The sequence below is a fragment of the Typopeltis vanoorti genome, chromosome 15, assembly GCF_054136105.1.
Source record: "Typopeltis vanoorti isolate ZY-2024b chromosome 15, IOZ_Tvanoo_1.0, whole genome shotgun sequence".
Lineage (NCBI taxonomy): Eukaryota > Metazoa > Arthropoda > Arachnida > Uropygi > Thelyphonidae > Typopeltis > Typopeltis vanoorti.
The window spans coordinates 221787-237503 of NC_143563.1; the positions used below are offsets into that span (position 1 = coordinate 221787).

The 15717-nt window shown below is 39.7% G+C and overlaps 1 protein-coding gene across 1 annotated transcript in view; it reads right to left on the bottom strand.

Annotated features, from left to right (window-relative positions):
- Nucleotides 1-1701: 1701 nt before the first annotated feature.
- LOC150098287 (glucose dehydrogenase [FAD, quinone]-like) overlaps nt 1702-15717 on the bottom strand; it is a 39554-nt gene continuing 25538 nt past the window's right edge. Inside the window, exons 3-11 of the mRNA XM_090405116.1 lie at nt 11807-11996; nt 10919-11050; nt 8967-9088; nt 8454-8624; nt 7646-7796; nt 6448-6611; nt 6118-6295; nt 4496-4718; nt 1702-1900 (exon numbers count right to left, since the gene is read on the bottom strand). Of these exons, the coding sequence (XP_090261242.1) occupies nt 1702-1900; nt 4496-4718; nt 6118-6295; nt 6448-6611; nt 7646-7796; nt 8454-8624; nt 8967-9088; nt 10919-11050; nt 11807-11996 (1530 nt within the window). The remainder of the gene's footprint in view (nt 1901-4495; nt 4719-6117; nt 6296-6447; nt 6612-7645; nt 7797-8453; nt 8625-8966; nt 9089-10918; nt 11051-11806; nt 11997-15717) is intronic.

Genomic DNA, 15717 nt, shown 5'->3' on the forward strand with positions numbered 1-15717 from the left:
ATAGTTCGCGCATGTGATGAGCTCGGAAGAGGCTCTCATTAGATGAGTCGTAAAACGCATCTAAGCAGAGAGAAAGACAAATCTTCCCGATCTTATCTGACCTTTTGCATCAGAAACTGTGTTCGCCTTTCGTTGAAACGAAAAAGGTCACTGAAATGTAGAAGGCGGCCAGCTACACTTCCGAGATCGGCTACATCTCATCCTTGAGTTACTTCTCAAGGATGCGTGATGCTCATTAAGAGATGGAAATGAATTCATCCTCTGCTGAATAAAGCAGAAGTGAAGAGCTCGGCAGATTAAAGAAATGAAAACCGAAGTAAAGAAACGCTAAAATGAAATTTGAGAGCAATAAAAAAGATTCCGCATGGGAAAAAAAAAAAACTGTTAAAAAGTTCTTCTTCTCTTCCTTCTAAGACGGGTTGAGTCTTCCCTTCACCAGGATTTCAGAGAGAATTAAATTTTCCAATGGAGCAATCCTTCTCGCAGCTACTTCTCAACTAAATGCTGCCTTGCATTTAATAATCACACTTGAGTGATATTTTGTGACTTCCATGCCCGATTTGATTGGTCATGTAAGTGTTCTGAGACCTCTGATCCAATCATTTGTACTGAATGTATCACTGAGAGAACTTTTATCTGTATGGAAACATTCAATCCCCATTCTCCTTTAAATTAGTTGCAGCATCAGTTATTCTCCGTTATCCATTCTTTAGTTCCCCTCAAAAAAGTGTGCTGTACAAAGAGAATCAAGCATGTCCCTTTGGCTTTCATCAAAATGTCCGACTTGCTTTTCTATTCATTCCAAAGCACGTAACAGTTGCAAACAAATAATCAACACATCCAAAAAATGATTTCGAAAAATCCAAGAAAGCAGGAAACTCTCTTCCTGTTTTTCTGCCAAAAAAGGGAAGTTTCCTGCTTTTTTTTTGGCCGGTTAAAAATTTGGACAGATTTGGAAAAGTTTTCCAAATCTCTCCAAAGTTTCTTTCTCTTCTTCACTCAGACAGCTCTGTGGCTTCGGCATTAAGTTAAAAGCCAACGCTTTGGTTTCTTCCTTTTTTTCCCTCTGTTTTTGCATTTTCAAGCCTAATAAATGTCTTCTTTGCAATTTCAAACACGATGGCATTTCCCCCACTGTTATGAAGGTCTGTGCTACAAAGTTGGTTCCCGCTTCATTCCGCCTTTATATGCTCCCCTATTCCAGTGTCCATAACTGGAAAATTGGCCGATATTCAACCCGTTTCTAAGAAGAGTGGCAAATCTCATCTTCGCTATCAAATTACCGTTGCTCCTTCTCTCACTTGAATTCTTTTCAAGTAACGGATAAAAAGCTCAACTTGAACACTCTCTGCAATGCTCTATCGCCGTATATGGTCTATCATCTAACTTCTCCAATGGGTTCGGCAGCTTTCTATTTCGTCGCACATTATGCGTGATGGTGGATGGAACTTGATCCTGTAACTTTGCAACTGACGCTTCCCATGGCTCGATTCCCTCTCCTGCTCTAACCTTTTTATACAACATATCATTCTGCAAAGCGAATGACGGATAGAATGAAGGCAGAGGATCGTGTTCAATTCAAGCACGGCAAAATCATGGAATTATTGAACAGTGTGGATTACAGAGAACTGGATTTTAATGAATGCATTTACATTTGCTATTTTGAGATAATCACGAATTGGGCTTCCCCAATGAAACAATTCACAAATTCAAGCCCCAAAAAGCCATAAAATCGTTTGATGCGACTTTACGTTTCCTGTGCTTCACTCTTCGTCCCTTTCCTTTTATGATGTCCGCTGCTTTTTCGGCAATCATGATCGTCGGGGCATTCGTGTTGCCGCTTATAATGTTTGGCATGACGGAGGCATCCACCACTCGCAGACCTCGAATTCCTTTCACCCTGGAAAGAAAGAAAAAAAGAACCATTTCAGAGTATATTCCGGAAATTATTAAAGTATCATTCAACACAAGATCCAAAGTCTTCCAAAGTAATGCACTGAATTGTGATTCCCACACAGCTGCACACGAACACATCAGTTTTAGCTTAAAAGATTACCTCATGCATCCATACCGTGTTGCGAGGTTTGTAACCTCCCAACAATTCTCTTTCTAAATGATAGCCAATGGTGGAGTTCAAAATAAGTCCAGAAGAAGACCGACTTTCCGTCCAAACTTAATGCAATTATTTCTGTCGCTGAAATTTAAGTCTCTTTATAAGGCTCTGATAAGACCTCACCTGGATTAATATGCTCAGATTTGGTCTCCCGGGTTCCAAGGGGATAAAGAAGCTGTGGAAAGGGTGTAAAGAAGAGTTACAATGATTATATATCCGGATTATGGGATTTTGATTATGAAGACAGATTGCGAGTATGTGAATTAGAGACTCTGGTTAACAGGAGAAAGAGGTGTGATATGATAGAGGTCTATAAACTTTTGAATGGGTGTTATTGCATTTCAAATGATGAAATGTTTCATTATATGGAAGGCGGGGAGAGAGGGTGGGGGCATCCGTGGAAGTTAAATTCATTTACAGATGCACTCACTACGCATAAGGACAAATTATTCCACTCACTCACTGCTCTCTGGGAGCAATTTTTTCTTGACTGCAAATAAATTTAACTTTAAATTACCCAACCCTCGATGAGTCATTGACTCCCTCGAGGTCTTAGATAATAATAATAATAATAATAATAATAATAATAATAATAATAATAATAATAATAATAATTCAATAACAAGAAATTAAATTCTTGTTTTAAATCGTTCCATTGGTTCCTCTAATCAGCGTTGAGCAATTATATCAAGTTCCTTTTGATTTCGTCGGCGATGCTTGCTGAGATCAACCTCGAGCTTTCAGAGGGGACAAAATAGTGCCTAGAAGTTCCAAAAAAGGGTGACCGATATTTCTCCTTTCTCTCCTACCGTGTACGTCACTTCCGATTTTCTGAATCTTTTCAGCTACTCTGTCGCGAGGCGTAAAATTAACACACTTTATTCCTCAAAGGGAGCAAGCATCTTAAAGGCAGCCGCCATCCTTCAAGCATCTACTGACAGTGAGCTCAAGCTATCAGTAAAAGGCTTTCTGAATACACACACACACAAAGAGAGAGAGAGAGAGAGAGAAAAGACAATCAACTTACCCACTTTGCAAAACCAAATTCTATATGTTCTTGTGTGAAATATTCTTGAGATCGTGGGTTTAAAATCTCGAATTGCCCGAATGGAAAAGCGTGTTTGTATGTGCCAGCGATCGACTAACTAGAGAACCGGTCGAAGAAGAGTTTCGAAAACGTACCTCTAGTCGGGAAGAGATCGAACCTAAAACGAACTTTCTTCTATTGTCTAGCGCTGTGGATATGGATATCATTTTCGTACGGCTAAACAAGTACCCGTTGTAACTCTTGGGGTGCAGATAATAAGTTTCTGTGCTCTTCCTGTGTGAAAGACGAGTCACGCGATTATCTGTTAAGAGAATGGGTTTGACTAACGCAAATTCCTTCAAACTTCTGTTTAATGTGTTTGCCGTAGAGATGAGTCCGGAGTTCAGTATCTCCCCACCTAGGTTCAAATTCCTTACAATGAGAGGAACTGGATCTGGCCCTTTTGAAAATTGGTAAATTCAGTTTCGCCCATCATTCACATTTTTCATTGCGCAGAAGAGGCAACCAAACAATCAACGAAAGCAACAAGCAGTTGAAAATTTGAACCGCTATGGACGCACGCACGCACACACAGGTTTGATTCATTCATTCCAATCAGGATAAGGCCAAATACAAACTGCTTCCGCAGCCTAACAGGTGTTCAAGATCGTAACCCAGAGGAGACGTGTAGTAAGTGTAATGCTGATTATCTTCCCCATATTTTTAATTTTTACAAACTTGTTTCTTTTGCTCACTTTGTTGGTCTTCTCTACGGGAGTCCTTTAGAGAATTTGCTAACAGTCTCGACTTATATATATTTTTAAGCCCAGTGCAATAAGCATTTGTACTGAAGGCTGACCTATGTTTTACTAACAACAACAAAGTGCACTCACTGTCTGCGTACTCAGATCACCGAGCAGGGCGTTCTGGCGACTCATTTCGGCTACAAACTCTGGCAGTAACTGTAATGCGATATCACAATTCGAAGTATTGGTGTGTTCGATTTTAATGGTATGGCCCAAACGGGCTGAAAGCTGGAACTCCGTGACATCAACCCAAATTGGTCTAAGTGACCTGACTTGAATCAATCTCGTGATGCATATTGCCACCATAACAACACCGACGGCTAATCAATTGAGATGTGTGAGCTGGGAGGTGAAACATATTAAGCCGATTCAAGGAAGATGCGGAATCCGGAGATCGACTAATTTCGGTCCATTCCGCCTCAGCCTTTCAGTTCTACATTCAGCCGTATCGACTCAGAGCCAAGCAAGTACTGAGAAAATCGCTGTGCGAGGATACTATCTGGGAGCTGTTTAATCATACTTTCTCCACGCCCCGCCCTGGACACGTACCTTAGCTGACGGTCGACCACCGCAGATCCGTCATAAAGGGCACCCATCTTGCACGTCCCTACGGGGTGATAGATGGAGATGGTGAACGACTGAGCGACGCATCTTAAGTAGTTGTCGGAGTAGAGTTCGAACTGCTCGCATCCCGGAAATACCGTTTCAAACAATCTGGATCCGAAGTTCTTGAAAGGCGCCGAATTGCCAACTTTGATGCACATCTTCAAGGCTTTAAGGGAAAAAAAAAGGAAAAATGAGTAAACAACGGTACATCTTTATTTCATCTGGTAAAATTATTCAATTAGAAAAAAATAGTCGATTAAGATAAATATTCCTTTTAAACTGCAGTATCGCGTTTTACAGAGCACAGACTGCTTCCACTTGTCGATCATTGCTTGCTATATAGTCTGTTCGCGCTTGCTACACGCGAAACGCGAACAGAATGCGCACAATGTGGCAAAGTGGTACATGTTCTTCACAAGTATTTATATTGTAAGACAACAATAACAACAACAACAACAACACTTGTAAATGCCTTATTGTTAGAATCAGAGAGATCTGATTGATTCTAACATCGGATGGTATGATTTTCTGCATTTCCTTCTTATTCTTCTTTATTCTCATATTATTATGTAGCTTGTCCCCTTCAGGAAGTCTTTCAGACATTCAGACTCAGAGAGACTTCCCCACCAATGGTGCAAACACCATCGCTCAATCCATTTCGACCAAACTTCGAATAGGGCTGCTGAACTCAGTCGTTTTTCATCAACTTTGAAATATAATCTCAAAGGTCTACAGAAAATTGATTAAATGCAAGAAAAGGTTGAATGATGGAGGGTGCCTTTCTCTGCTAACACCTCCAGAAGTTGCATCGTTTTAGCCGATGAACTCTGGAATTGTTTCTTACATTGTTTAAAGTCTCCAGATGTTTCCTCACGATGGACGGATGGATGGGAGGTGCTCAAAAATAACAAATCACTTTTCTCACACGTGTTAAAAAGAAATAAGTACTGAGGAAGAAGTAGGTTGGTTGTTGCAACTGCGAAAAGGCTGCGTCGATGTTTTAACTGCTGAAATCATCGCAGCAATACCATCAATCATTCGAAATGATGTCGGTAAAAAGGAAACCGTTTGAAATTTGCAACCAACCACCTTCTTTTTCAACCAGTAGCTCACGTATTTTTTCATGAGGTTGTTTTTTAAAACACTTAATTTTTATTTGTTATCATTGTCCAATGTGTTTATTATTTAGGAAAAGAAAGGAATCCGGGCATTTCGTAAAATGCTTGATGTTACGAGCATCGGCGCTGACCTTTATTTCACAACATAAAAACAAAATGTATTGTGCGACTTCAGGAAGTGCATTTTTTTGCTTTGCCCGCAAAATAAGTTAATTCGGGCTGTCTGCCTCGGATGTTTCCGTATAATGGACGGAGCGTCTCATTCTCGAGTCACGAAAAAGAAGTTGGCCAACTCCTTTTTTCTGTGCATCTCAAAGGAAAAACAAGATCTTCGAATAAAAGAAAACGGAATGAAAATCGCGCTGCAGGAAGTCACAGCTCTCTGTGGTCGTGACCCTCCAGCATATGCCTGATTCTCTGCGAGAAATGCGGCGAATTAAAAATTACCTTCCAGGAGCACTTCGAGATCTTCTTGACTTCGAAAGTATTGGGGATCGATCACCGGGGGAGTGTACGGATCTCTGGAGCGCAGCTTTACGAAGCCTCTGCTCTTTGGTCGCAGCAAAACCGGGTGAAACGACATCGTGTCTCTGTCGAGGTACGGAGAATATATCGCTTTCCACACCTGCAAACATTGAGAAACATCTGATTACAAGGAACCAATGAAAACACTGGAAATATTGCATTCAATATCAGCGCCAGTATTAAAAAGACGTCTTGTACAAAAGTTAACTCGTTTGGTAGCGAAAGGAACAAAAGGAAACAGGAGGGACCTACTTCGTCCTTCATCCCGCTGCTCTTCCTCGTCGACTGACCTCCTTCAGAAGCGGGGCTGCTCGACACAAAGATGATCTGCACGTCAGGCCAATCGTCAGACTGGTTGGCGAACGGAGTGTTCAAGAATGCTAACCCTTCGATTCCTCCCAGGATAGTAAGAGGCCCTGCAGGAAAAATCATTAAGTAAATGAATACTGGAAACGCCTTCATCAGTTCTCGCCACACTCCGTTACGGCAAAAGTAATTAAACTAATTGCTTGCAGTTTAAAACAAAAGAGCACTTCTAAGAAATCTTAGAAAATCAAGAAAAGTCCGGAAAAGGAATGCCTGTTTTGGAATAAAACCAGAAATGTTTAGGAAAATTAAGTTTCAATCATGACCCATATAGGGGGAAGGGGATTAAGAAAGGGCCAAATATACTTTTTCAATTTTCAATTCTCATCAGTCCCGGAGATATGTTTAATATTAGCTGAGTTGCAAAATATATTTTCCCCTTCTTTATTTTTGCCATCCGAAACGCATATTTCGGTGAATTTTCATAATTTCTTGGAGTTTTGATGAGGAACTCAATTTCTTGTGCACTTCACTTCAACTGCCTGTTGGTCAAATCGTGCAAATGAAATTTGCATTCTTTTCTATAAAAGAGTTTATTTTTTGTTTCATCTTTTCATCTTTCTCTCTGTCACTCTCCCTCTCTCTCTTTCTCTTTATCTGTCTCTCTCTCTCTCTCTCTCTCTCTGTCTTTCTCTCTGTTACTCTCTCTCTCTTTCTCTTTGTCTGTCTCTGTTTCTCTCTCTATCTTTCTCTCTGTCACTCTCTCTCTCTCTCTTTCTCTCTCTCTCTCTCTCTCTCTCTCTCTCTTTCTTTCTCTCTCTTTATTTATAAATGCCCGATCCTCGCTGCTCACAAAGAATCTTGTTGACGGCTTAAATGCAGAGAATTTTCTCGAAAGACACTGCTGAGGAAAGATTTTCCTAAACCCTATTTATTTTCAAATGCGAACAAATTTGTGTGTGTGTGTGTGTGTGTGTGTGTGTGTGTGTGTGTGTGTGTGTGTGTGTGTGTGTGTGTGTGTGTGTGTGTGTGTGTGTGTGTGTGTGTGTGTGTGTGTGTGTGTGTGTGTGTGTGTTTCGAATAATTTCTGCGCATCAATTCTTTAATTTTAAAGAAATTTAAAGGAGGTGAGGCCAATACTCACCAGTTCCAGAGGTAAGAAACTGCAAGAAGTTCTCGCTGCTTATTCGGGATCTGACGGCCGACACCGGCTGATCGAGGAGGAAATGAACTCCAGACACGCCAACGTGATCCTGCAGATTGAGGCCCACAGGAAGGTCTTGGATCACAGGAATCTGCAAGGTTTTCTTAACTGCATCTCACGCGAGGAGTAAGATGCAGTTAAGAAAAAAGAAAGATGGTTCTTATGAGAAAATGTAAGAAGCAACGAATCGGATGTTTCCAATTCTGTTTTTTAAATTTACAATAATGCAGTCTTCTAGCAAACACTTCGATAAAAAAAATCCATAAATATTCTAAATGAAACTCAAATATACCTAAACACTAAAATTACTTTATCTTAAAACGTTACTATAATTGGTAACCATTTTTTTAGATGAAGATTCGCTTTTAACAGAGGTCTGTTGTCATTTGTGGAGCGAGTATTTGTAAGTCATTGACAAGATTTCTTGACGGAGAAGATATTGTTAACCATTCAGGTATTTTCGTGACTACCGAATGTCGATCAGGGAAACAGCTACAAATTGTGGATCCCTAGCTTGACTGGATATCAGATTTCAATTCTTTGCACTGTAGAAATTTGATCCCCGAGAAATGCGAGCTGCATAGCTACCAGCGTAGCCAAGGAGGAACATTCTCCTCCTTGTCAGTTCCACAATTTTCGCTTAGAAAGAGCGGAAATTGTATTAATGCACTGAGAGCGTACGTGTGTGTGTGTGGGGGGGGGGGGGGGGTAGGACGTGCGTGCCTTTAACATTTCAAAGTTCACTTACTCCCATTTCTTGGAGATGCTCCTTTGGCCCGACACCCGAAAGCATCAACAACTGAGGGGTGTTGATGGATCCTCCGGACACAATAACTTCCCGATCTGCTAACACTATGAATCGGGCTCCCTCGTGATCGAGCAGAACTCCGCGGGCCACCTTGTTTTCGTCGATGAGAATCTGAAAAGAGAGAAGATTTTATCATTCAATCCCGAACTCACTCAAGAGCCTTTCGGAAGCTCCTCTGATTATTGAAAAACAATCATCTCCACCCGCCCCCTATCTTTATTTCAGTATTGTCCCCGCTATTATTTACTCCCTCTCCAGTTGTTATTTCGGCAATGGAAATGTGGCCCACAAAGCATGCCAAACGAAGGTTTCAAATGGACATTTTTTTTCTCTTGGATTAAAAGCAATGAAATCATTCTCGCATGTTATCCACTCTTCTCTCCCTCCCTCCTAAAATCGTGCGTTGTGTTTGCAGTCAAATACTTGTAAAATTTCCATCCGAGTATTCGTTACCTTGGTGACGAAGGCGCCGGTGATAACTCGAAGGTTCGCTCGTTCACTGATCGGGTTCAGAAACGCTTTTGCAGTGCTGCACCGAGCTCCGTTCCTGATGGTTCCCTGCGGCCTCGCGAACCCTGAAAGAAAATAAGACGAGCGATTAGATGGATTATAAAGAAGAAAAAAGGATTTCCGATTTAATACGCGCTGCGATTTGGCTGAGAACAGCAGAGCTGTCAACACGTGAAATAGCGGCACAGGAACAGGCGGTAATAAACACGGAAAAGGACTCCTCCGCAATGAACAGCGGCGGTAATTACACGCACCGTTATCATCGAGGTCATCTCTCCAACATGAGAATGATGATGAGCAGAGCACAATCGTCGCTTCTTTTCTTAATCTTGATTTCGAAAGACGCCAGTTTTAAATAAAGAGGTCATCCATTGAGCGCTTTAAAAAAAAAAGTGTTGCGCTGGTTTTATTTCAATGTTAAAATGCAAGGCATTGGGAACGAGGTTTTTCAAAAGATGTGCGGCGTAAAAAGTGGCCTCGGAACCAGAAGGCGAATCAGAAACGATGTTGGGTTTCGCTTTGGGAGACATTTTGGAAGTGTGCTTTTTTTTTTGTTTTTTCTTTCTGGCGTGATCGCTTGAGTTTCGTCAGAGCGAAACACCACGAGGAGGAATGAATCAATCGATTTCGATGAAGCAAATTTAAGACTTGCAGGAAAATTTGGCAATTTTTGTCCAATTCCGTTTGTTGTTTAAAATATAACAATAACACCTGTCCGACTAATTGCACTCTGCGAGCGAAATGACGAAAGAAATTGACAATTCTGCATTCATCTTCTCGCGGTAATCTTATTGCCTTCTGCTTGTTAAGGGCTATTAAGAGGGCTCTTACTGCGAACACGCTTGCTCCGCACTGTCGCTCTTTTATAACAAATGCACTTCGTTGTATTTTAATGCGTTTAAATTCGAGTTGGCTGAGCAGTTTATGCACCGGGTTTAATTAGTGTTAATTCATTTTAGATAACCCCCGAACGGGACGCAACCCAAAGAGCGTGATGCCGCTTTTCTAATTGATCGCATTTTCCGCCTCTACACAAATTCTCTACCACTTCCTGCGATTACTGGAAACAGTAATTTGGCGAACCCCCATTATGCCCTAGTTAGTCTCAAGGGGTGTTCTTTTGCGTTCAGACCGGAACTTGATCGGGCCGTTCAAGTTGCTCGGCATCAAACCCTGTTGCAGTGTACCACGTGATTCACGTGGTACACTGTCGTATGGAAAGAGGCGGTCTGTTCCTTGCTACAGTGCAGAAAGTACGGACAGTGTTGCACATCTGGTGGGGTTAGTATTTCTGGGCACTGTAACCGAAGGACCGGATCCACAGAGGAAAACATAAATAAATAATTCCTGATTTTTACATCCTCGATCCCGTTACCGAACTTCGCAAACGGCTATATGTTCTGACATAAGCCTTCATCATGAATACCCCTTCGATAAAATCTAATTATTCCCTTATAAATATCCTCTTCGCAGTTCACAAAATCACAAATAGAAATTACATAGAAAGTTATGACACAATAATATTTTATGGAGTGAAATCGTTTCGGCTCGCATCATTTTGAGAAGCGAAAGAAAATCATCTTTCTCTCCCACATGCAGTTCATCATTTCTGACTATTACGAAATACCCTTAAAAACACTGCTCAAGAACTATGCCAGAAATTCATTCACTTTGTTTTGAGTAGATTTTCACAAAACAAAACAAAAACAAAAACAAAAAAGAACAATGTGCAAGCCTTACTATTTGCTGAATAAGATGACCTTAAAAATCACTTTTTTTTTTTAATTTCTAATTTGACATTCTTATTTACGATTATTTCACAAACGACAATCAGATTATTGATAATGGGTACATGCATTCTGACTGAAACAAATCACCAGTGGAAAGAGAGTTACCTGCTTGTTTGGCGCCATTGAGATCGTTGTTAGCGAATCCCAGCAGCTTTCCCGTCTCCACGAACGCAGCAGCCAGAGGAGAAGCGAAGGGCGCAAAAGACACGGTGAGCTCTCCTTCTCTACCATGGAAACCTGTCAACAGAATATTAAGTCAATTCATTTCTGTTTCGTTTCCTCACTTTACATTTATAAGGGACCGTTTATCACCCGTTTACTAAACCCTATCCCTAAAGAGATCAGTGGATCATACAGGAAAAGCAGTGCAAATGTCATCGAAAATTCCCTGCAAGTGATGAATATGCGTGTGGCACGTAGAGGGAAACGACGCTGTAGTTCTCATTAGCCAAACTGCGCAACGACTTTAAGATCCTAAAGCGAGTGCACTGCAATGATCCCTGCCTGGCTTGTTCGTTTTGTACAGCAAACCGACACTGATTGGAAGAAAAAAAGTTGGCCACCTCTAAATGAGAAAGGCGAACTGAATTTAATGAGAAAAGAATTTTGGCATGCAGTTCTCATCTCTACAGCAGACAGGGCTTCTTGTGAAGATTTAGAAACAGTTCGCCCCTCTACAGATGGAATTTTCGCATTGGGAATCGGTTTGGGCTTAAGAGGGGTGACTGGACTGAGAGCAGGTGAATCTGATTGGAAATAAATACATGAAAAATAAAAGCCTGTCGTTATAATGTTGTGGAATCTCGTTTTAATTGGTGATTTGAAGGCATGCTGGACAGTGCAACGTCCAACTAGTTTCGAATGTTGTTCTAAGAAAAGAAAGTACTTTCGACCAGATTAATGGGATTTAGTTTAGCAAACAGCAGCCTGTTTGCTAATCACGATATTTTTCTTGTTGTTTAAGCTTGGAACTAAACGATGTCTTGCACTTACCGTTGCTTGCAATTTCCTCGTCCAGGTTATCTTCGGACTTCTTAAAATAGGGCAAAACGTCCTTCCATCCCCACCCCACGGCGCCTTCTTGCTTCCACCGGTCGTAGTCCCTTCTGTTTCCTCGCACGTAGAGCATGAAATTGATGGCACTCGTGCCTCCCAAAGCCTTCCCTCGGGGCCACCGACTTCTCTGCAAGAAAACCAAAAGCGTTCAAAGAAAGAAAGCATGCGATCGTTGAGAGCGTCGCCAATCCTAACGAGGAGAAGACGAAAAACCAATATTGCGCTTGCTCATGAAGAATTTACACAACGAAGAGTTCGGAAATAAATTGCAGCACTGCAGGATTCACTCTTCATCAGAAAGCTTGTCTTGGTTTACTTTTTTTCAAAAAACGACAAAACTGTTAGAAACCGCAACTCGATAGTTAAAGCAATAAATAAATAAACTGAAATTCGAACTTCGATTTCTCTGAGCGATTTAAATGCACGTTTCCGAAAGTTATTTATGCGAAAAGCAATCTTCATTAGCCGAATGATGCAACAAAGTGCATGTGCGGAGTGCAAATTCACGCTACACGAAATCGGAAGAGGATTCGCTCAAACCTTGAATACGGATTTCTCATTATACTCTCGATTCCATCCCCACCCCACCACAAGATCGCAAGAAAAGTCACTCGCTACAGAGAGATATAAAGAAACGTTTGGACAGAAGTTTTGTATTTCGGAAGGAATCTCACTTCAAATTCTTCGTTGACGTAAATAGAAGAAAAAAAAAGTGTTGCGGAATTGCCTCGCCTGTGCTGCCCTCTGGTGCCGAAAATGGACAGTGCTTCATTGATTTAGAAAAATCCATCAAAAGTCTGAAATGTGGAAAGGCAGCTGGAGTAGATGATATCTGATCATAAATGCTCAAGTATGGAGGTGTAAAAGTCTTACAGTGGCTGCACTGCTTAGTTCAGAACGCCTGGACACAGGGACGAATTCCCAATGATTGGAGTAGATATTTCCCTACTGAGTGTTCCTGTTAATATTTATGCCAGTATACTTCAGAAACGGTTGAGAAGAATTGTGGAATAAAAGCTTGGTGAAGAACAAGCTGGATTCAGGCCAAATAAAGGCTGTTTGGATCAGATTTTCACTATACGACAAATAGTTGAGAAAGCATGGGAATACAACAAAGATCTGTATTTAAATTTTGTAGATCTGGAAAAGGCATATCACAAGGTGCTAAGAGAGAGAAGCTATTCAATTTGCTACAGTTATATGGTGTCAATGGGGCATTATATCAAGCAATGTTGACTTACAACTCAAATAAAGCTGAGTCTTTATTTGAGTTGTAAGTCAGCAGTTAGAATTGAAGGAAGTACAGGAAGATGGTTTAATGTTAAATCTGGTGTGAGACAAGGATGTACATTATCCCCTCTGTTATTCATTATCTACTGTATATGGATTACATTATGAAGGAAAGTGGTATTAAACATGATATCAAAATTGGAGATGTTAATGTCAGCTCTTTGCTTTATGCGGATGATGTTATACTTCTAAATAAATCCGCTACAAGTCTGCAAGATTCCCTGACTAAATTGAATAGCTGTTGTAATAGATATGGTATGAAGGTCAGCAATAAAAAGACAAAGACAGTGAAAATAGGCAGAAACATTGAAAATATCAGCTACTTACACACGATTTTTAGTGAAGATGGTAAATTGAATATGGAAATAGACAACAGGATCAACAAAGCTGTTATGGTAGGAAGTCAATTGAATAAATTTATATGGAATAAGAGAGAAATTAGTCGGAACACTAAATTAGCTGTATACAAGACAGTGTTCAAACCAGTTTTAACTTATGGATCTGAGAGCTGGGTCAGAAGTAAAACACTTGATCAAAGACTAGAGAATGCAGATATGAGAGTCCTGAGAAAGATTAGAAGCGTGAACAGATGACATCAATAGCAATATCATATTAAAAACGAGGATATTAGGAAAGAACTTGACATTGTTGGCATCCAGGAATGCGTTAGCAGAGCTAATCTCAGGTGGTATGGTCACTGAAACAGAATGGGCGAGGAAAGATTAGCAAACCAAGCATTCTCTGCCAGATTGGCAGAAAATAGACCCAGAAGACCAATATTGGATTGATACGGTAAAAAGTGCTTCAGATCGATCTGGTAATGTTGGAGTCTTGACAAGTAACAGATTGATTTGGAGGAAAATTGTAGATAGGAAGTTGGTAACGACATAAATTTTTCATGTAGTACTATCATATCCTGTACATCCCTTGAGGTTAATGTCAGGAATTTGATGATGCTATATATATATATATCATCATGTTTGTGTGTTCGTTTTGTACTTTTAAGAATAAATATTGTAAGTCCGGTTTTCTGCAGAAGTATCTTTTCTAATACTTACGTACTGGTTATTAGTCTTATCAGTTTTAGGAAAAGTAGCATCCTGTGAAGATATAGTTGTCTAAGTGGAAGGATATTTAATACGGTATATTTAGCGTTCACCGTAGTGTCTCTATATTTAATGTTGGTTAAATGCCTATTAATTTATTTTGTAAAGAGATTAATGGTGTTGTGATTTGTTCCTCCCCAGCTTAGTATTCTGTACTGTAATACAGTTTGTATCCATACGAAATATAATGTTCTTAACATTGTCAGAGTTAAGAATCTCTTTAAGAAGTAGACTCGAAATAACATAAATCGTACTTAGTTGCATACTTCTGTAATACGCAGTTTCCACCTTAAGTTGCTGTCGATTTTTAATCCTATGTAGGCTATAGTATTCATACTTTCTTTCTCCATACAATTACAATTTTGGTTACTTTTACAGTTCCAGTTATGTAGGAATATATGGATGGAAAAACTGGTTTTACTATTAGGTGTATTTTTCAGTTTAAAAATTATATATATATTTTTCAGCATTGAGAGTGATTTTTTTCATATGTAACCAATTTGTCACTGTTTTAGATCTGTAGTGACTATGTTTTGCGTCTCATTTACAGAATTTGCATGAATATCAATGCAGTATCATCTGAAAAGGTGTTTACTGTACTTAATAACCGGAAGTCACAGAAGTCGTTGATGTAAATTATAAATAGTACCTTGGAAAACATCACATTTTACCTAACGAAATTGCAATAACCTTCGTTGAATTTTATTGCTTGTGATCTAGATATTAAATAACTCTTAAATCAGTCATGTGCACAGCCTCTAATTCCTATATTCTCAAGTTGTTGTTTTTTAGAAAGATGGCTAAAGTTAGTTTGTGTTGGTCTTGCGATGAAAACATCAAGTTTGTGTAGTTTAGCAGCGCGTACTCAGTGTTTAGCTTCTGTCTAAACCCATACTGGTTCTTAGATTAATGTTTTTTCCCTAAACAAAGTTACTGATCTATTTGTTAATAATTTATCCAATATTTTGGAGAAAATCGAGAGTAGAGAGATTGGCCTGTAGTTTTTAAGATCATTTTTGCATCCCTTTTTAAATATTAGTATTACCACAGCTTTCTTAAATTCTGTTGGAAACACACCAGTCATCAGATTGAAGATTGAAGGTGGTCATCAAAGGAGCTATCAGGTATTCCTGATACTCCCGCTTAATTCTGACATTCATTCTATCGTAGTCCGGAGCAGAAGTGTTTTTAAGTTTCATTACAATATTTTTGATTTCATTCTCATAAGGAGGGAAAATACATTGAACTCTCATTTTCCTTTTAAGCCCACAATTTACGGATGGAGCATAAGGACTATTTACAAGTTTTTCAATGGCGGTTACGAAGTAATTATTAAATCTGTCTGCTAATTCTTTCACTGTTATCTATAAATTGTATTTATATCTATAAATTATATTTCCCATTTCTATAAATTGTATCCCTTGTTTTTAAAACATCGACATTTTAAAATGT